The sequence below is a fragment of the Fusarium oxysporum genome, chromosome VIII (genome assembly GCF_013085055.1).
Source record: "Fusarium oxysporum Fo47 chromosome VIII, complete sequence".
Classification (NCBI taxonomy): Eukaryota; Fungi; Ascomycota; class Sordariomycetes; order Hypocreales; family Nectriaceae; genus Fusarium; species Fusarium oxysporum.
The window spans coordinates 169,667-193,730 of record NC_072847.1 but is presented as its reverse complement, the minus strand read 5'-3'; the positions used below and the strand labels follow the sequence as shown (position 1 = coordinate 193,730).

The following is a 24,064-nucleotide window of genomic DNA, read 5'->3' as shown; positions in this document are numbered from 1 at the left end:
CTTGAGTTGATGAAGTTCATTCAGGTAACAACAGCCATGATGATACTATGACTCCCTTGGGCCAGCAGCTTCCACGATTGCAGCATGTCTGAGGCTCTGCGGTCAAAATTGAAGTATCAAAGCCCATGGCAAACCTGTGGCACGCTTTGTCTACAGGGAACGGATTACTCGGTAATCTCGAAGAAAACACTATTAGCGACTCTAAAGAATTGAGGCAGTATCTTACCTTGGACAACGAGACAAGACAGTAGGTGTGCAATGCTTTCCAGTCCATGTTGGAACTAACAACTGGCCATGTGTCTTCATCTTTGCCTGCGCCTGTAATGGTGGAAATCGCGCACGAGCAGTACTGGATCCACCATCACAATGTCTTCCAGTAATTCACGCTCCTACGGTCCGAGCCAAAAAGGCCCGTCTGGACTATCAACAGCATGAGATGCACAAAAGAAAGCCAAACTAACACCTTCAAAAGTCGAGATGGGTTTGCAGATATTGAACCTATATATGCTGCGCTCCATGCAAGGTTATCAAACGTCAGTCAAGTTTTCACCTAAGGAACAAGATACGGTCTAACCCAAGGTTCACAGAGAGCGCAAAAGGATGGCTTATTCGCGGTAGACATGCTTATTCCATCTTTACCAGCCTTGATATCACTCACGACAGAAGATAAACGTTGGGGAGCTTGGGGCGTGTAGAATCCGTGAAGCGGTGAGTAAATAACCAACCCTCAGTGTCCATGACCACCAATGCCTCCTCTTGCATTGGCTGGAGCTATTAAAATTTGGGCCGCTTTAGTGGTCTCGCTAAATTCCCAATCGATACCTCCGTTCTTCTCGACTCTTCCTTACTGGGTTTGTATAGGCACCTTACATTGAGGTCACACAATACATTGTCCATGACAACCTCTGAGAATTCGCAATGCATAATATAAGTCTGAGGAAATAATATAAAATCAATGCCCATGCCAGACGCAACTATGGCTCTGTCTTGTGTGGTCAAACTGCACTGCAGATTGTGGTAGGTTTTGTTTTACTCAAGATTAGCAAAATATTCCTTGTATACGGCCAAGCAAGTTATCAACACAAACGGATAGCATATTAAGCACTGTAGAGAAAAACCATGGCTTTGGAAAAAAAAAAAAAAAAAAAAAAAACTGTGTATTGCCATAAGCTTTTAGTTAATTAAATTGTATTCAATGAAGTGATGGCGTTCAAATGAAATTGAGTTGTTATAGGGTAGGGTACAGGGATGGCTGTTTATGGCAAGTTGATCGAAGCCATCACCCTAACCCACCCTGGAGAACGTATCAAAAGTTCAATGTCAGCCCTGAGTAGAGATAATTGCTCTGTAAAGCTTTAGATAATTTAGGGTGTCCTTTGGCTAGTTCATTTTCGGACCCTACTCTTGCCGCTTCAAAACGGGCAAATATGAAACTTCTGACTACGATTTTCAAAATGTAAATTTACCTATCCAAATAACTAGCGCCTCCAATAGGGGGTATAAAGTAGAATAAAAGTAAGAAGTCAAAAGCACGGATAAAAAAAAATAAAAATAAACAACAGGTTATTTAATTAAACTTAATTACTATATCATTATGCTAGAGAAGTCTATAGTTGCCTAACTTGGCACAAACAAAAGTTAGACAATGCGCAGGATTTAGTTCAACCTTGGTATAATATGGTCTGTCGTAAACCCATGTGATCGCATACATGCCGGCTCGAGGTGCACCAGATGTCGATCAAAACAATAGTTCATCCATAGGTTCTGAAAGTGGACCTTTTGGCAAACGACCGTAGCTTGAAGTCCGGGTAACAGTCACTCCTCAACAGCGACTGATGGTCGCGAACTAGGAGCACATGCTGAAGACAGTCAAGGTTTGTAATGCAGCCCCTCCCGTTCTCACATATGCAGGGGAAGATGTCAAGGGTAAGGATGACCAGCGTGAATAACTTCACGGTTACGACAAGCTCTGGTCAGCAGGCAGTATTCTGCTGCCTGAGCCATCGACAATATGGATGCAAGTATAAGAGACCGACTCTTGTCTCCCCTTTAGATAGAAATCAAGCGCTCATTTTGATCCTCCCTCCATCCGTGCGTGCGATAGAAGACATCGCTATCGCGGTAGAGAAGGCATTCTAATGGCTCGCGGATGAGAAACTGTTGTCGCGAAAGAGCGCCAGTGCAAGAAGCGTGAAGACATGGCTATCTACTATCATACAAAAGAACACATTGAGAGCCTAGGTTTTCGGTAGCGTCGTGAAGCGGTCTTTCGTGTGGGTAGTCAACCCACAAAAGGGGGCGTAGTCGGACCGTAGAATGTGCTAAAATTTCCAGAGCGCGCCGATACGGCGCACGCTTGAGCCTCTAGGCTCCACTTTAGCACTTGTCAATTCAGCTGAATACGAAGGGCGCAGTAGAAAAGAGAGCATCTCGGAAAATAAATGAGTGAACAACGCGTGAGTCAAAGGTCTCTGACAAGCTAGAGTTGATACTTAGTTCAAACACTTGCAATCATGCCTATGGAACTATGTGCTTGGGAGGACCCCCTCATCGTCGCCGCAGTTAACGGAAACACCAAAGAACTCGAAGAGCTTCTCGACACCGGAAGAAGCGTAGATGCTCGAGACCTACAAAATGGGCGGACACTGCTAATTTGGGCCACATTGGGAGGACACAACGATGCCGTTGATCTTCTCCTCAACCGAAGTGTAAATATCCGCTCGCAAGATCTCAGAAACCGAACGGCCTTGTTACACGCCGTGGCAAATGGCCACGAGGCTATTGCCGGGAGCCTGATCACAGCAGGCGCTAACATAGAGGCCATTGATGAACCGGGCTACACAGCACTGATCCTTGCTACCATCTCTGGGTTTTCTAACCTCGTGGAGAGGCTGCTGAGGTTGGGAGCAAGCGTTGATACTAAAGAATGGCGCCACGAGAAGAATGCGCTCATATACGCGGCAGAGCACGGGTCCGAAACGTGCGTGGAGTTGCTGTTGAACGCCGGTGCAGAGGTGGATTCTGTGGACAAGAGCGGTCGAACCTCTCTATCGTGGGCAGCCGGGCATGGCCATGCAAATATCGTCAATCTTCTGTTGCAGAAAGGCGCGAACCCAAAGATAAAAGACAATGATTTAGAGCGGACACCATTTCTGTGGTCCATTAAAAACGAGCAAACCGCCGTCATCGAGATCTTGAAAGAGAAATCTCCTCCTGAGCTTGGGTACGGGCTCATCCCAAGACCAGTCCCAGCTACTTCTCCTCGACTAGAGGAAATACAACAGAGATACAAGGCTGTAAAACCCGACTTTGACTGGAGGAAGACCTCAGGTGGGGACCTTTTGCTCTGGGCCACAGGTTGTCGGGACAGAATAGAAGAGGATGACATCAAATTCCTCATTGAGCAAGGGGCAGACGTGAACGAGAAGACGCAAGATGGAACTTCGGTCATTTTTCAGGCCTGCTGGAGTGGATATGATAAAGTCGTCTCGCTGCTGATCGAGGAAGGTGTCGATCCGAACGTTGCGGATAAAGACGGCCGTACGCCTCTCGCTTCAGCCGCCGGAGCAGGACACAAGGAAATCGTGCAGAATCTCCTGGACCATGGTGTCGACATCGACCCAGTAGACGATTGGGAGATGACGCCTATGCTGGAGGCAGCTTGTTGTGAACGCAGCGAGATTGTTCTCATGTTGCTCGAGAAGGGTGCTGACCCCAACGCTGAGAGCATAAACTCCGAGACTGCGTTGTCGTTCGCCAGCGAGGTCGGCGACTTGGGTTTTGTATGTGCTTTGGTGAACAAAGGAGCTCTGCCGGACAAGGGCCTGGGATGTTCAGCATTGATGCATGCCGTTGTCAACAACGACATGGACATGGTCAAATTTCTTGTGGAACATGGGGCCACGTCTTACTCTGACTCCTACAACGATTGTGAACACCCACCTCTGGTACTGGCGGCATCACACGGCAAAACCAAGATTATGAAGGTCTTCCTCGACATGAGTTCTGACAACCCCAAAACAAAAATACACCAGATCTGGAGAGCACTCGTTGAGGCTTCTGTTGAAGACGAAGTCGCAGCGGTCAAGTTGCTTCTTAAGTATAAGCCATTTGACGGCATGGATGAACCGGATGATCAGCCAATGATTTACGCTAAGATGCAAAACAATCACACAGTCGTACGTCTGCTAGAGCCTTATTATTCTGCTAAGCGCCTCGAGCTTATATCTGACGTTTCTGACAACAATTCTAATGAGCCGGTGGATAGTTCAGACGATTTAGATAAAGACTACGAGGTAAAAATAGAGTAGGAAGGAATACAGTAACATTAGAGAGAAATAATTGAAGAGTTATTATTTAGGTTTTTTATTTATCAGCTTTTGGCTATAGTAATTAGTTAGTTAGTATAGTGTAATGTCCAAGTTATTAACTAAATGTATTATTTATAGTTAAGGCTTATAGCCGAGAGCTTAACTTAATACTTATCTGCCTGCTGAAAACATATGCTAATTAACTTAACTGTAGATAGACTAGTGCATTTAGCCATATTAGGGTTAGTCCTCCTGGCGGAATAAATTTCATTCTTTAAACCAGTGCTCCCCGGATAAACTAAAATCCATTGCAAGAATTCTATTGCATTCCTTTCTAATGTGCCAAACCTTTCTAAGCAAATATGATGCAATATATTCCCCCTGCTTTAGGCAGAATGTCGCGCTGGGATGATTTTGTCGATAACTATCTATAGGTATCACGGATCCTCTTAGTATATAAGTATTTGCTGCCGTTAAACTTCATTACTATCTACTATGCATATTTTATTATTATATATCTTATTAGCTCTGTTATCTTCTGGCAGTTATTAGACCCTGCCTCCCCTGTCAGCTATATCGATAGCCTGTTCCTTATGGTGTCTGCTATAACCGAGGCCGGGTTAAATATAATTAACCTTAGCGCGTTAATAACCTGGCAGCAGATAATGCTCTTCCTCCTTATCATGCTGGGTAGCACGGTCTAGGTCTCTATATGGACCGTCTTGGCGCGCAAATACGTCTTCGAGAAGCGCTTTAATAATATTGTCTGTGTTAAGTGTATCTACAGGCTTAGTCAATAGGGTAGCAGTATATTAATAACCTTACCGAAGTTGCAGAAGGCTATCTTATTCTATAAAGTATAGACCATCCCTATATTTAATTAGAACCTACTAATGATAGGTAATTAAGCGTTAAAGATCAAGTTGGACCCTAAGGTGGATAGGCTATAGGTTACTAAGGCGATGCCAAGATCTCGTCGTGTATTGTCTTTACCTGATCTAGATCTTATGGAGCCACCTAGGGTGTCGGCGGGGCCGGAGCCCCGCAATCCTGATACTCCTGACAGACATATTGTCTTTGTCGATAGTCTGCATAGGGCAGAAGGTAGTAATGCTACTTCTACTGGCGCTTTGTATCTTAATAAGCGTTAGCCTATGCGGAGAAATGGCGCTGTAAAGATACCAGCGGAATAGGATAGGGTTAAACTTAGTATCTAGTATTTCCTTAGGAGCCGCTCCTCCAGTCGTAATGGCCAGTTTTATAGCCTTACCAGCGAGGAGCGAGAGAATCTTAGCAGGTGCAAGTACCATGCCCTAAAAGCCCTTGGAGTCTTAGTGCCTCTTTACTATTTCCTGTGGCAGTTCCTGGGATGCGTCGCGCTTAGAGCATAGATAAATAATAATATGCCTGATACTATAAAAGCGAATGGCATTAACCTGTGGTAGCTTGGCGTCTTTAACGGTATCTCAGCCTTTAATAATTTGGGCATGTTGCTCCTGGATGCTAATATAATCCTATTCTAGAACGCCTACTTCGTCCTTATTATAATAAGGCTTATAATTCTGGCCGGCAATACTGCATATCCTCTCTTCCTCTGCCTTATTGTATGGATTAGTCTTAAGCTCTTGACGGCTATAACCAAAGGTGATGCTTATAATAACCTTAAGGCCATATTTAAGTTTATTCTTAAGTATCCTCGCTGAGTATATATAAACCTATTCCCGTCTTATCCTACCTGGTGGCTTTTCTTTATGCTTATTTAGTTAAATTCTATTAATTAGGTTGCATTTAAGATTATAAATATTAGGAATTTAGTTATTAAGAGTATTTCTATAGGCTTTTGCATCCTTAATGGCCTATTCTAAGCCCTTAGTAAGCTGCTTATACTACTATTCCTGAGATTTAACAAATATTCTAATAACCTCTTATAGCTGTTAAGTCAAGTAGTTTCTATGTTATGCCTATCTCCTAGGTTTATATTAGCCTTTAGGTGCTATATGTTATTATAATATATATCTCTGTATACCCTGTTGTTATTATAATGTGCTACTCTAATGTTTATGAGGAGCGCTTACTTGGCATTTATAGCAGTAATAGGTTTTTTACGTCTAATGCCGACCTCGAGGCCGCTGCCCCCCTGTTCTCCGCTGATGGTTATAACTCTGAGTCTAATATCCACGCTTCTAATACTAACGGCGTGCTATCCATGGCCCTAAATCTCATCTGACGACTAAGCTGTTCCAGCGCAGCCATCAACATCGGGCACGCCTTACAGCGCACCTTTACGTAGAACGGTGTCGGCGCCCCGCCAGTAATATGCAGCAATAAGTCCTATAATAGTCTCACACCAAACCGCCTAGGAGTAAACAAAATAGCTGTATTAGCTTTATTAGCCAGCAAATCCACGGTCAGCTAGCTTATAATATTTAGTGGCTAGTACTAATAGTCCTGGTAATTACTATAATTAAGACCTTGCATTTTATAATTAGTATTATAAGTAAAGGCAGGGTTAAGATAGTTATAAATATCTTAGTAAGATTTTAGTTATAAGTTAATACTATAGATAAAATTCTATAATAAATCTATTACTATAAAAGATAATATATAAGTTATATCTAATAATAGCCTAGAATATAATTAAATTATTATTATTTATTTTAGATATTTTAGATTTATATTATATATTTCTTTATATTTTCTTTTTCTTTCTTAGAGGTTTTTTAACTTTAAATCTAAGTATTACTTAGTATATATTATTATAACCTTATAAGTAGCTTATTATTATAGCTAATCCTATTAAGAATAATTAAATATATATTTTTATTATCTACTTTTAGTTAATATTATTTTAAATACTTATATTAATACTTAATACTCTGAAAAATTACTCTTTTTAATACTTAAATCTTTATTTTTTTATTTTTAATAATTATTTATATAATATTAGTATTAAGAATTATTATATTATTTTTTAATTAGATTTATTATCTATAAAGGTCTTAAAAGATATAAAAAAGATATTAGCTAAAATCTAGCTTTTTTTAATTCTTATATTAATAGTAATTATATAATATTAGTTTAAATAAAGGCCTAATAAATATTACTTTATATAGCCTAATAAAATTATAATACCTTATATTAGCTAGATATTATAATATTTAAATTCTATTATTTTTTATTAATATATTTATCTTATATTTTTTAGTAGTTAATATTAAGGCTAATATTAAAGATTAATAATATTATATTTAACTAAATAATTAACTTATTAAACCAATAGAATATTAAATAATTAAATATATAAATCTTATTTTACTTAACCCTATTAATAAATTAACTAAAATACTAAGATTAGAAGTAAAGTTATAATTAATTTAAGAATAATAAGTCTATAGATATTATATAATATATAATAACTATATAGAAATTATAATTATATATTAAGGTTTATTAAAATTACTTCTTTTCTTATTTAATATATAAGTTAAGATATTTTTCTTATTTTTCTTTATTTACTAGCTTAATATTTAAGGTAACTTATAATTAATTAAAACTTCTATAAGAAAGTTATAATATTTATAAGACTAAAGAATTTATTATTTAATATCTCTTAGCCCTTAGTTTTAATATAAATTAAGTATTAAGTATTTTATTTTATAATTTTAATATTTAATAGTAAAATATAAAAAATAATATTAATAAATATATTATTTTGTTAAAGAAATTACTTAGCTTATTAAATTAAATAAGGATAAAAGAAAAAGCCTCTTAGTAAGAAAAAATATTAAATAAAGTATATAAGTATTAGTAGTTATATTAATTTATCTTATAATTATTACTAATCTTTTATTTATATTTATTATAGATATTTATAATTATTTATAATTATATTTATTTTAGGTTTATTTATATCTTATAAATTTTTTATTAGTAATTTTTTTAAATATTATATTCTTATTAGTTTTTATCTTTTTAATCTTAAACTTCCTATATATATTTAGTATATTATATAAATTAATAATATTATATACGAAAAAGTAAAAAATATATAAACTTAAAGGTAATTCTAATTATTATATATAAATATATAGTTTAAGTAAATAAATAAATAAATAAATAAGTTAAATAAAGTATTTTTATTATAAACCTAGTAGTTATATTATAAATACCTTATATTTTATATTAATTATATATAATTATTATAAACTAAGAGATTTTATTTATAATTACTAAGATTTAATTATAATAATTATTTTAAAAATACTAGTAATTCTTAGAATTATAAAGTAACTATATAGGTTACTTTATAACTATCTCTAATATATAAAATATATGTATTATACTTTTATAGGTTTTAGCTTACTAGCTATTAATAAAACTTCTTTATATTAATTAAGCCTAATATATATTAAATTTACTATTAAGAAATATAATACTTTAATAAGCTTAATTATATATCTTATATACTTTATTAATAATAAACTTAGTATAGCTTAGTTTATTTATAATTAGGAATTAATTATTATATCTTAATAGCTTTTATTTAAATTATATTATATTAATAACTAAGTAATAATATACTATTAAAATATTTAATAATACTAATATTAGATTAATACCTTTTTATATTAGGGCTTTACTTAATATAATTAAACCTATAGCTAAAATCTAGTAATTATATAATACTATTTATAATTTATAAATATAAGTTAATAAATAACTAAGTATTATATCTATTAGTAATAATATAGGTAAGCTATAAGGATATAACCTTAGAGAAGTATTTAAGCTACTTAAATTAAAACCCTTTAAAAAATAGGTAAATAATATAATCTTATTTCTTACCTAAATAAAAAGATATTTTTACTTATTCCTAAATAAGTTAAATATTATTATAAAGAAACTACTGTTTATTATACCTCTAATCTAAGGAGATATTAAAGATTAGTTTAAACTTATTATAAGGGATTACCTAGAGAATAAAGAAAATCTCTAAGATTAAAATACTTAAAATATCTTTAGAGATTAAGAAAACTTTAAATAAGTACTTTAAAATAACTTTAAAGTAATTAATAAGAAATAATAAGCTATTATAGAATTACTTATATTAAAATAATATAAGTTATATATTATATACTTTACTAAGTTTTAATAACTTACTGCTAAAACCTAATAAGATAATAAATCTCTTATAGAAATTTATTATTAAAGCTTAAAGGAAGATATTAAGGATAAATTATATTTAATTAATAGACCTAATAATCTTATTATATATATTACTAAAGTACTTAAAATTAATAAAAAAATAATATAAATATAAGAAAGAAAAAGCTATATATTAAGAAAAAGGAAGAGTTTTTAACTTATATTACCTTAATTAATAATATAACCAAGGTAACTCTTAAAATTAAAGATAATAATAAGGAAACTAGCTAAGTAATACCTTATATAGTATTAAAGCAGGATTAATAGCTATTAGAATAATAAAAAGGGATATATTATATATTACTTATTATAATTATAATAAGAAAGAATATTATAAAAAAGAATATAATAACCCTATAAAAACTAATTAAAAGTATAGGTTAATACCTAAAGGTAAGAAAATTAATATTATTAAGAAGAATTAACTATAAATAGTAATTAAAACTATTAATATAATAAGAAAAAATAAATATAATATAATATAAATAAAATATATTAATAATTTTAACTTATCTTTTGATATATATAACTTATTTCTTAGTAAAGAAAAAACGTTTAAAAAATACTATATTAAATTAAAATTAAAGTAATAACCTATTTTAGGATATATAATATTAACTATAGAAGTTACTTATATATAAACTAAAAAAGAAAAAAAAAAAAAAGAAATAATTACTAAAGAGAATAATAATAATAAATTAAAAAAATAAAATAATTAAACTAAAATAAATATTAATATTAAAATATAATTAATAATATACTAAAGGAAAATATATTTTTATAATTAAAAAGGGAAAGGAAATTACCCTTAATATAGAAAATAAGCTTAATATTAAAATAGCTAACTAGGAAATTAATAATATCCCTATTAGAGTTACTTTATAATAACTAAATTAATATTTTTTTTTTTTTTTTAAGTTTATAAGTTAGCCTTAAAAGCTATATCTAAGCATCTCTAAAGTCTAATATAATTTAAATATTTCTTGCCCCTTAGCAGGCAAAGCTTCATTAAGTCAATATCATTATAGTTAGCTGCCTTAATTGCAGCCTGAACCTAGCTGCATATAACCTAGCTGGAGAGCCTTACTTGCTCTTCAGCTGGCCCTAATCTTCTTCCTGCAACCCACTTCAAAGGATACCACGCTTAAATCATCCACCGCGCTTCCACAGTAAGCGATCCAATCCGACTTCCCCTCTTCTGATTGCAACCGCTAACAGCATCATAGCTTCACTGTCATGATGCCTGCTGTCAGAAGAAGCCTATAGGCACCTGATCCTAATAGGTATTATCTAATAAAAGGTCATAATATAACCTGTAAAATTAAGTAAGTTATTAAGAAAGATAATTATAATAAGCTTTATAATATAGCAATAGAAATCAGAATAGACTAGGGAAAAGAGGATAATGCCAGCTATATTAAATTAGCAATCTTTAGTTATAAGATCCTCCTGCTCTTATAGCCTTATTATTAGCTAATTAATAAAGGCTTCCTTAATTATAAGATGGAGCTGCTTTATAAGCTAGAAGGGAAGTTACTTAGAGGGGTAAATCTAAGCCGGAGGGAAAGGGAATTTATTAAGGCCCTTTGCGGCAGCTTACATGATAAGTGGCTTAAGGCCATCCGGTGGCAGGCTAAGAAGGTACTGGAGAAGACTGAACCTTGATGAAGACCAGGCTGGTCATAGTCTTGGACCACGAGAGCGCGACTGAGATAGAAGAGGGGTAATCGCGGGGTTCTGGAACCAGAGAAATGGGAAGAAAATGTATTAAGTTTTGTGCGAGTTTAGTTGCCTAAAGTCAAAGACCTGAAGTCGTGACGTCGGCGTCGGCGGCGTAAGGAGGGTCAAATGGGTCATAGGACATAGCACGTAACAGACTCAACGGATTAGCTAAACATTAATGCACTATTAATATAAATAAGGGAATTAAATTAATATATTAATAATCCTAATTACTTAGAATCTTATAAGGTCTAAAAAGAATTTAATACTAAGAAAGTTAAAAATAAAAATAAAAAAATAATTTAAAATATTCTTATTATATTATAATATAATAAGTTTAATAACTACTTTTAGACTAGTAAATATTAGAAGTATATAAAGCTTATTAGAGAAAGAGTAATTATAAAATAAGATAATAAAATTTATATTTAAGCTTATATAAAGAAAGTATTAAAAGATTTTATAATACTAAGAGAATATATATAAGTAAAAAAAGACTTAAGAAGGTATTTTAATTATATAAATTATAAGTAAATATTATAGATATTATATATATAATATTACTACTTAAAATACTAATAAGATAAAATAGTAAATAACTACTTCTTAATATAAGTTTTAGAATATTAAAAATAAAAACCTTACTTAATTATTAATATAATTAGATATTAAGTTATAAAGAGATATAAAGGATTTTAAGTAGTAAAACTAAAAGCTTATATTAAGATATAAAAATAAGCTTTAATATATATTTAAAACTCTTAATATATTATATAATAAAGATAGAAAGTATAATAAGAAATTAAGATTATTAAAAATAAAGTATTTAACTAAGAAATTAGTTATATTAATTAAGATATTATATAATAAGAAGAAGAATTATCTTAGGATAAATAAGATATTTCTTAATAGTTAGATAAATAATAATTATAAGAATAATTAATATAAATTAAAGAAGAAAAAAAAAAACCTCTTATTAAAAAAGAAAAAGTAAATATTATCCTAAATTATAAGATAAGAAAGATAAAAGCTGCTTATTAATAAAAACTAATTACTTAATATAAATATCTTAATAATATTAATTATATTAAAAGTAAATATAATATAAATTACCCCTAGGGAAAAGGTATATATTATCTATAATAAAGTAATAAATAGATAAGAAATTAGAGGCTATATTACCTAAGAAAGCTCTAAGAATAATAATAAAAAAAAGCTAATAAACCTGCCTAAGTTAAAAGTTAAAATTAAGGGTAAGTAGCTAAGTATACTTATAAATAATAAAGCTAATATAAACTTTATTTCTCTTATAATAGTTAAAAACTTAGGCTATTATAAAGGGATAAGAATAAATTATATATAATATATAATAAATAAGAAGAAACTTATCTTTATAAAAATAAAAAAGTTATTAAAGAGATTAATTACTTTAAGGTATTTATTAATAGAAAGAACTAAGGTATTAACTTTAATATTATCTTAATATAAAAATATAATTTAATACTTAAATACTTATAGCTATTATATTATAACTTATAATTTCCCTTATTTATATTAATAGTATACTAATGTTTAGCTAATCTGTTAAGTCTATTATATGCTATGTCCTATAACTTATTTAACCCTCTTTATGCCGCTGATACTAATATTATAACTTTAGGTCTTTAACTCTAAGTAACTAAACTTATATAAAACTTAATATATTTTCTTCCTATTTCTCTGCAGAACCCCATAATTACCCCTCTTCTATATATATTATAATATACTATCCCCCTTATCTATAAGCCCTTGCCTGCCTTATGTTTTAGTAACCTTCCTAGTTACTACTAACCTTTCTGTTATTAGCAGTTACGCTATATATAACAAATAAGGTTTTAAACAGGGAAACTAATCTATACTAGGTTTATATTTATAGATAGCATAGGGCGTTAATACTAAGTAAGTTAGTTATTATATCTCTTAATAATTAAGTAATATATATTAGGCTTATTAATATAAAGAAGTCTTAGTAATAGCTAGTAAGCTAAGTCTATAAAAGTGCTAATAAATATATTTTATATACTATTATTCGAGGTAGTAGGATACTACCTCAGGGGGATATAATTATCCTTAGGATATATTATTCTATAGGATAATAGCATCCTTATAATAGTTATCCTATATAGCTTGCTATATAATTAGTAGGTTATTAGATAAAATTATAAGGTATATATAATATAACTGCAGGGGTTATAATATAATCTCTCCCCTCTGTTAGGTCTTATCTTTAAGACCTGTATACCCTATTTAACCTGAATTTTATCTAGTGCATTCTAACTTAAACCTTTTATTATTATATTACATAATATCTAACCGTATCTCTAAGTAGTATCCCTATAAAGCTTATACAGAATACAAGTTAGAAAGACTTAAAAAGGATTATAAAATTATAAAGTTTACTAAATCTATTACTTTGTCTAATAAGTAGGCAGATATGCTATATACTTATTATTTTTAAGCAGGGATTAAGAAGAAATATTTAATATCTCCTAACTCTAGTTAGTATAATAAATATATTTATAAGCAGAAACCTTATAATAGTATGCAAATTATATCTTTGTATAAGTCTATTTCTTTAATCTTTTTTTTCCTAACTATTCTAACCTTCCTTAGTATTTACCCTTATAAAATAAGAGAAGAAATTAGAAGTAGATAAAGATAAAGTTAGTAATAACCTTCTAAAGCTTTATAAAGAAATAGCAGCTTTATAGTCTTATCTTACAGCTACTACTAGGCATTTATCCTATATTTAAAAGATCTATATTAGGGTAAAAAAAAAGCATTCTAAAGCCATGCATTATAGTCTTTAGGAGGTTAAGAAGGAAGATAGTATCTTATCTATATTAGATACTTATAAGGATACTATAGTATATAAGCTTTAGATAGATTATATTCTTAACGACGTGGACTAGTTATCTTTAGGTCTTAGAGATGATTTTTTAAATACCTCCCCTTTATTAGATTTTAGTAAAAGTTCTTTAGGAGCTGCTAAGTATTTATAAGGTATTTTAGAGGTTCCTATATGTTTTTATTTTATTTTCTAGGTAGTTTTTCTATTTAATTAAGTATATAGTTTATTTATTAATTTTATTTATATCTCTAATAGCCTTTACCTTATAGACTTCTAGTCCTGTAATTTATTATGGTTTATTACCGGTTTTAATATATATTATATCTACTGCTAACTCTAGCATTAAGATATAATATACTAGGTGGCATTAAATTATCAGGGGTAAGTCTAATTTATAGATATCCTTCTTTTTTTATTATTTAATTTTAACCGGTCTAAGATATTTATAGTCTAACTTATAGCTTAATTAGTCTATTTTAATATTTTTAGTAGATAGGTAAACTATATCCCCCTCTAAGAAGGTTAGTCCTTTTAACCTCTTAGTATTATAATATTATTATATCTATTTTCTAATATATTTAAGTTCTGTTTTTATTTCCTTATATAGGTTTTTTAACTTATTACTTTTAATTATAGCAGCTAGGTTAATTAATTTAGGTTCCTATGCTTTATAGTAAGTATCTAATATAAATCTAAAGTTTATATCTAATAGTATAAGCTTTATACTTTTATTATATGTAGTATTATAAGCTAGTTAGGCATATAATAGCTTCTTAACCTAATTATCCTATTTATAGTTAATATAATACTATAGGTATTATTCTAGTACTTAATTTATCTATTCTATTTGCCTATCTATTTAGGGTCTAAATACTATTAAAAATCAGTAATTTAGTCCTAAGTATAATATAAGTACTTGCCAAAATTTTAATATAAAGGTAGGTCCTCTATCTAATAGGATTTCCCTTGGCAGTTCTTTTTCTCTTACTACCCTATTATAGAAAATATAGGCTATAGTTTCTATATTTATTACCTCTCTATAGGGTAAGTAAGTAAAGAATTTTATAAGTCTATCTATAATAACTATAATACTATTATAAAAGATTCTAGTTAAGGGTTCTTCTAATAATAATAACTTAGTTATAAAATTTATTATAATTAAACTCTATAGTTATTCTGCTACTTCTAATAATTATAGTTCTCTATATAGTTTATATTATTATGCCTTTATTCTTATATATAGGTTATATTATTTAATTATTTTTTTTACTTCTTTTCTTTAGACTTTATACCCTTATTATAATAGTTATTTAAGTATTTTAGTTACTCCTTGGTATTTATATAATAGATATAAGTAGAATTTGCAGAGAAAGTTATATATTTTATTTTCTAGGATTTCTCTTATTAGTACTGTTTATATCTATCCTAATGTTTATATTAATTATATAAATTAGTATTATCCTTTCTGATTTTTCTCTAGGAGTTATTCCTTAGTCCTAGGTATGCTAGTATTATAGTTTAATTATCTACTAATTATATTTACTCTTCTATTATTTAAACTTTTTCTATAAATAATTATAAAGTCGAATTCGCATAAGTATTTAGCATAATATAATTATTATTAATTAAGTTCTTATATTATAGTAAAGTATAAAATATTTTAATAGTTAATATAGACTTTAATTTAGTATATACTTCCTATAAGGTAGTATCTAAATTCCTTAAAGTAGTTAATAATTACTAGGAATTCTTTATTATATATAAGGTAATTAAGTTCTAGTCTATATAACTTATGTAAGTAAAATACAATAAGATATAGCTTGCCTTAGTTATTATATTAACCTATTTGCCCTCCTAGTGTAAAGTCTAATAAATTAGTTTCTAGTTTTATTTCCTTATTAGGGTTAAATATAACTAATATAAGTTTACTAAGGATAGCTTATTATAATTACTTAAATACTTCTTAAGCTTCTAGTAACTAAATAAATTTATATTCCTTCTTAGTTAACTCTATAAGAGGGTTTATAATCTTACTAAAGTCTTTAATAAATTATTAATAGTAATTAGTAAAACCTAAGAAGCTTTATACTTCTTTAACTATAATAGGTTTTAACTAATTAGTTACTACTAAGATTTTCTTTTATTTTATTTTAATTTCGCCTAAGGTAATAATATATCCTAAGAAGTCTACTTCTTATATATAAAAGTAACTTTTCTCTGGTTTAACTAGTAAGTTAGTATCTTATAAGGCTTTTAAGACCTTATAAATATATTCTTTATATTCTTCTTTATTATCTAAGAAGATTAAGATATTATCTAGGTAGTATACTATAAAAACATCTAGGTATTATTAAAGTATATTATTAATTATCTGCTAAAATATTATAAGTATATTAGTAAGTCTAAATAGTATTACTAAGTATTTAAAGAGTCTAAACTTAGTTTTAAATGCTATCTTTTATTTATCTCCTTGTTTAATATAGATTAGGTTATAAGCTTCTTTAAGGTCTAGGGCAGTAAAGATCTATTTGCCTTATAAATAGTCCTTAAGTTCTATAATAAGTAAAAGTAGGGTCTTATCCTTAATTATAAGGGCATTTAGCTTCCTATAATCTATAATAAGTTATAATTTCCTATTTTTCTTAGGAATAAATATTACTAAGAATCCTACTAATAATATAAATATCCTAATATTTCCTTTTGCTAATTCTATTTCTAGGTATTTCTTTAAGGTAGTAAGTTCTTTTTTATTAAGGTTATAAATCTTCTAGAATAATAAGTTATTTATTTTAAGCTATATTTTATAGTCTTAGCGGCTATACTATAGTACCTTTATTTTAAGTTCTTCTTTAAATAGTTTCTTATAGATATAATATTACTCCGGAATATTCTTAAGTTAGTCTTATTATTCTTTTTCCTTAATTTTCTTTTATAGCTTAAATTACTTATCTAGGTTATATAGTTAGGTTCTAAGGAGACCTAAGATTTAGTAATTTTATTATTTCTTGCCTTTTATATACTTATATTATGCTTTTATTAGAGGTAGTAAATTCTTTGCTTTATGCTTTCCCTTATTATCCTCTTTAGTCAGGGTTTAAAATCTCTTATTATTTATTATAATTATTTTATTATTACTATTAGCATTACTAGAAAAGGTAACTTGGCCAGTCCTCTAGTTAATATAAGGGTTTTTCTTTTATAGCCAATCTATACCAAGGAGGATATTTACTTCCTTATCTAGAGGAAGGATATTAAAATCTATTTCTTAATTTTTTCCTTAGATAAAGACCTTAAGGTAATTAAGCTTTTAGTCTATAATTCTATTATTATAATTAAATAGTTATCCTTTTATATTAATTAGCAGATAAGTATTTTTCTTTTTTCTCTATAGTAATTTTAGTTATATAACTACTTTTAGGTTAATAAAATTTTATTTAGCTCTATAATTAATCTAAGCATCTAGCTACTTCCCCTTAATTTAAACCTTTAGTATTAGATATTTTAATATAGGTTCTTTATATAATCCTAGAGTATTTAGTAATTTAAGTTATTCTTATCTCTGCTCTTTGCCTATTTAATGCTCTATTACAGATAGCATATAACTTTTCCTAATATATCTTGGTATATCTATTTGCATTTACTGTTATTATACCCTTCTCTGTTAAGGCAGTTATTAATAAACTCTTTATTAAATAGTTATTACTAAAAGTATTCTTTTAGTTTTATGTCTTATTTATCTGGCATAGTTTCTTATTTAGGTTATTCTTTGTTAATTAGGGCTTAGTTAAATCCTTCTATAAGGTTAATAAGCTCCTTGCTTTGTTATAGCTTTATAGGGTTATTATATAGGTAAAGTCCATTGGCTTCCTATTAACCTTATAGTTCTTCGGTGGTATCCAAGCTTATATCATCGACTAATAGTTCCTTTATCAGGTGGTTATGCTGTCTACTAGCAAGCCGTTCTTAGTATTCCTTTTCCTATTCTTAGAGTTATTCTATAACTTCTTCTTTCTTATAGGCATACCTTCCTTAAGTTGCCCCTTTAAACTCTTTTTTAGTTTCTTTAATTAGCTATTAGGAGTACTTAATTCCTTCTAGCAGCTCCTTTATCTTATAGATTTATCTATAGTATGCCAGGTTAAATTATAGTATAGCCACTCTGAGGTTTTTATGCCAGTAATATACTAAATATCTATATATTTCCTATTCGTAGTATAGGTAATTATTAGGTATACTAGGTATAATTACTAGGAAGTAGTTATTATCTTCCTTACTTTATTAGTAGTACTTATACTAATAGTATTTATATAATACCTATAAGATATCCTTATATCTTAGATTAGTTAATAATATTCTAATATTATTATTCTTATTAAATTTTTATTCCTAGTATAATAGGTTTATAGTATTATATTAGTAATAGGCTTTAATATATATCTCTTTAATTTTCTTAGTACTTTTATATTCCTTGGCTCCCTAAATATACCTATCTTTAGGCAATAAGTATATTCTTTTTCTAACTTTATTATATAATAATTCATAGGGTTATTTCTACTTATTCTTAAGTTATTTATCTTCCTTGCAGAGGTATTATATAGTTAATTATACCGCGCCTCCTCTATATCCTATGCTTTAGGAGTATTAGTAATAGTAGGTATAGGTCTTAGTTTCTGCTTCTTATTCTTATCTAATAGCTTCTTCCTTCTGTTAAAGTGCTATTCTAGTAAACCTAGGTGCTTTATACCTATTAATATATCCCTTTTTAGTATTTACCGTAATAGTTAATCTATCTTGCTAGGTAATTATTTTTATAGGGATATTATCTACTATCTTAGATAACTAGGCTTATTTTTTATTCTTAGGAGGGTTTATCTTTCTTTCCTTAATAACTCTAAGAATCTAAGATTCTCTAAGGTATTTTCTCTATTTATTCTCTTATTATCGTCTATTTTCTTCCTTATAATACTTAGGGTCTTATTATTTTTCCTTTTTCTATTATTTTCTCTTCTCCTTTATTTCTTCTTTGGTATTATATCTTTATTATGCCTTTTATAAGTCTTTATAGTATTTTTCGGCCTTTACTTATTCTTCTATATCTTTCTTTGCCTCTCTTTCCTTTACTTCCTTTAGGCTTTCTCCTAGGTAGTAGCAGAGTTCTATATTATATCCTAACCTATATATACCTAGTATTTATATATGCATAGCCATTTAGGGGTTTTATTGCTTAATTAGTCCTAGGGTTTACTTACCTTAGTTTAGGTCCCTAGCTCTTCTAGGTTCTAGGCAGCTATATACTATATATCTAAATTAATTATAGTTATAACATTTGCATTTAAATATATCTTACTAATAGTAGTTAATACCTAGTTAAATAGCTCTAAGTACTATAGGTCCTAGTTATATACTATATATAGTATTATTTAACTAATTACCTTATTACTATCCCTGGTTTTAAGAGTTACCCTGGTTATTATTATTATATTACTAGTTAGGGTAATATAGGTTAAAATTATTTCCCTATTTATAGTTTACTCTCTCTCTTCTGCGTTTATATTATTATTTATTAATCTTAATTGCCATAGTAATATACTTAGTTAAACCTCCTTCTGGCCTATTAGCTAGGTATAATTCATCTTTAACCTCTTCCTTTAGTCCTCTATAATATATCTCTATTAAGGCTTTATTATCCTATTTAGTCTTAAATGCAAGTTATTAGAATTTAGTAAAGTAGGCTATGCAGGACTTATACTATTTAAGTACTAGTAGTTTAGCTATAGCATATTATTCTTTATTAATTACTCTGAAATTATCCTTAAGGGCTTATTTAAAGTTATCCTAGTTAGTAAAGATATTTTAGGTATTTTATTCCTAGAGGTTTTCTTTATTTTCCAGGAAATCCCTTATAATAGGTTCCTACTATTCCTTAGCATCTCCTTAGATTAATAGTAAAGTATATAGTACTTTCTTAGTAGCAGTATTTAGGCAATTCAGGAATAAACAGAAGTATACCTTTATTTATATAATAAATAGGACCATATCGGCTGCTTTTCCTATAAAGGGTTCTAGCTTAGGTAGCTTTAATGCTTCTCTAAGGTCTCTTTCTCTATTTATAGTCTATATATTTATAGCAGGTTATTTATTAATATAAGCATAAAGATTATTAATAGTGCCCTATATCTACTAGATCTTAGCCATAAGTTTAGCTATACTAGGTAGTATTCTAATATAAGGGGGTGCTAATCCGGTATTAGTATTACTAGACATTTTAATAATATAATATTACTTAGTTATTAATATAATATATTCTAAATAAGAGCTATTAATATATAATAAATAAGGTTTTAAATAGGGAAACTAATTTATACTAGGTTTATATTTATAGATAGCATAAGGCATTAATACTAAGTAAGTTAATTATTACATCTCTTAATAATTAAGTAATACATATTAGGCTTATTAATATAAAGAAGTCTTATTAATAGCTAGTAAGCTAAGTCTATAAAAGTACTAATAAATATATTTTATATACTGCTATTCAGGGTATTAGGACGCTGCCTTAGGGGGATATAGTTATCCTTAGGATGTATTATTCTATAGGATAATAGCATCCTTATAATAGTCGTCCTGCATAGCTTACTACATAATTAGTAGGTTATTAGATGAAATTATAGGGTATACATAATATAACCGCAGGGGTCATAACACTATGGTTTAAGACTATAATTAGCCTAGTCTTTATAGGTCGCTGATCTCCTTTAATAAAAGTAGTACCTTTATTGCCTGCTTCCTAATATTATAAAGCCACTTATTATATAAGCTGCTATAAAGTTTCTTTAGGAACTTATTTTACCTCCTCTGTAGGTAGCCTTTATTTAATGCCTATCTAAGAGTCTTAAGGCTTTCTATCTTAGTATTAAGGAAGGCCTTACTAATCTAAGGAATATAAAGATATAGCTATATAAGCCAGAGGACCTTATAGCTAAAGAGGGCCAGCCTAATGCAGCTAATATTATCTTTAACTATCTAGGCTACTTTAATTTTAGTAGTTATTATATAAAGCTTATTATAATTACTTTATTTAGCGCTTAAGAGAGCTCTTTTAATTATTTAAATTATATTATAATCTTTTATTAAGTAGGGCTTATTAGGCCTAGGTGGCCATAGGCTTCTTTAGAGTATTGCAATAAGGCAGCTGTAATGCTATTAGCAGTTGCGATTAGAAGGTATAGGGGAAGTCGGATTAGATTACTTACTGCGTAGTAGATGATTTAAGCATGCTGCAGGGGTCAGCAAAAGAGTAGCCTTTAAAGTAGGTTATAGGAAGAAGATTAAGGCTAGCTAAAAAGTAAGTAAGGCTCTCTAGCTGGGTTATATATAGCTAGGTTTAGGCTATAATTAAGGCAGCTAATTATAATAATATTAACTTAATAAAGTTTTGCCTACTAAGAGGTAGTAAATATTTAAATTATATTAGACTTTAGAGATACTTAAATATACCTTTTAAGGCTAACTTATAAACTTAAAAAAAATAACTTATAATTTAACTAGAGAATTAGCTAGGTAAACTATAAAGATTACTTTTTAGATAATAAAAGTAATTTAAATAATAATATAAGATTTTAAACTTTAACTAAAGAGAATAATAAAAATAAGTATAATAAAGTATTATTTATTCTAAAAGGAACTTAATATAAGTATTATAAAAGTAAGGTTAAATATATTAGATAAATAATACTAACTCTTAAAGGATAGTTTAAATAACTAAATTAAGATATTAAATAAATAAAGTATGTTATTATAAAGGAATTTAATAAATAACTTAAGAATATATTATTAAAGTATTATATTTATAAGAAATTATTTTAAGAGGAATTAAATATAAAGTTATTTTAATATATAAATTATAATATTAATATTATATTAAAAAATAGAAAGAACTTAAAATTCTTTTTTATTTATAATTTATTTTAAAATAAGCTAAAAATACTTAGAAAATAAATAAATAATATATTATAAAAAAGATATATTAAATTATTAAAATCCTTAGTAAGATACCTAGTTATATTTATATTAAAACTTAACTTACATAAGCTAAGACTTATAGTAAATTATTAATAACTTAATAAGATTATAAAAAAAAATAAGATATTATTATTACTTATTATTAAACTTAAGGATTACTTATTTAAAAAAAGAATTTATAGCCCTTAATTTTAAATTTACTTATAATCTTATTTAAATTAAAAAAGGTAATAAATAGAAAATAGCCTTTTATATAAAACATAAATTATTTAAATATTTACTTATGCCTTTTAGATTAATTAATATACTTGTAATATTTTAATATATAATTATAAATATAGTTTAAGAGTATCTTAATATCTTTATAATTTACTACCTAGATAATATTTTTATTTTCTCTAATATAAAAGAAAAATATATAAAATATATCTATAAGGTTTTAAAAGTATTATAAGATATTAATATACTTATTAAATTAACTAAAAGTTATTTTATTAGTCTTAAATAATATACTTAAGATATAAAATCTTATATAATAAAATTAAAATAAATAAGTAAAAGATTATAATAGTTATTAAATAGAAGATATTTATATTAATAAAATAAATATAATCTTTCTTAGGATTTATTAGTTACTACTAATAATCTATTAAAAACTTTTATAAAATTATTATCTTTTTTACTAAGATTATTAAGAAGGATAAATAATTCTAATAGAATAATAAAGTATAATTAGCTTTGAAGTAGCTTAAATTAGCTATTATAAGTAAACCTATTTTTATTATATTTAACCCTAATTAATAAGTTAAACTTAAGACTAATATTTTTAATTTTACCTTAGGAGGATAAATAAGATAATAAGATAATAATAATATATTATATTTTAGTATTTTTTATTTTTATAAGATATATAAAGTAGAACTTAATTATCTTATTTATAATAAAGAATTCCTAGCTATTATTAATTACTTTAAGGAATTTAAATATTATCTTAGAGGAAGTAAATACCTAATAAAAGTATTTACTAATTATATAAATATAACTTATTTTATAATAATATAAGAGCTAAACTAATAATAATTATATTATATTAAATACTTATATAATTTTAATTTTAATGTAATATATTATAAGGGAATAAATAATAGATATATAAATATTATAAGCTAATAACTTAAGTTTAATATAAGAACTATTAAAACTAATAAATAACTCTTAGATATTAACTCTAAGGGAGAATATTAATTTACGTAATTAGTTAAAATAATAATAAGAATAATAAAAGAACTAAAACCCCTATTAAAATATTAAGCCTTACTATATTATAATAGTAAATAAGACTTTATTAACTAGCTTAAAGGATTATATTATAATTAAAACAGTAATATATCTTACTTTAAAGGAAGAATTAAAATCCTTAATAAATATATAATAATAATTTTTAATTATTACTATAATTTAATTCTTTATAATAAAGACTATAAAGAACTATAAAATTAAATAAAAGATATTTATAATAGTATTACCCTAGAATATTAAGTATAAAACCTCGTAGAAAACTATAAGAAATATAACTCTATTAAAATAATTATAAGGATAGTAAGAAAGATAAAAACCCTATTAAAAGAAGAATATAACTTTTTTTATAAATTTTATTTATACCCCTTATATAAATACTAAGGAGTTAAGAAGATATCAAAATAACTCTAAGAATAAGGATATAAGTATAAGAAGTAAGATATTAAAGAAGTTATTAAATAATATAACTTATATATAAGAATAAAAATATAAAGATATAAATCTTATAAATAATTATAACTACTACTAATAATATAATAACTTTAAGACTTAATTATAATAGACTTTATAATTAAATTACCCTTATTAGAAAAACCCTTAACTAGAATTTTCTATA

The 24,064-nt window shown here is 27.7% G+C and overlaps 1 protein-coding gene across 1 annotated transcript; it reads left to right on the top strand.

Annotated features, from left to right (window-relative positions):
* Positions 1 to 2,519: 2,519 nt before the first annotated feature.
* Positions 2,520 to 4,310, top strand: FOBCDRAFT_141697 (ankyrin repeat-containing domain protein; the record flags this gene model as incomplete). The annotated part of the gene is made up of 2 exons (XM_059608130.1): positions 2,520 to 3,182; positions 3,381 to 4,310. The coding sequence occupies 2 exons, from the start codon at positions 2,520 to 2,522 to the stop codon at positions 4,308 to 4,310; spliced, it is 1,593 nt and encodes a 530-aa protein (XP_059465527.1).
* Positions 4,311 to 24,064: the final 19,754 nt, after the last annotated feature.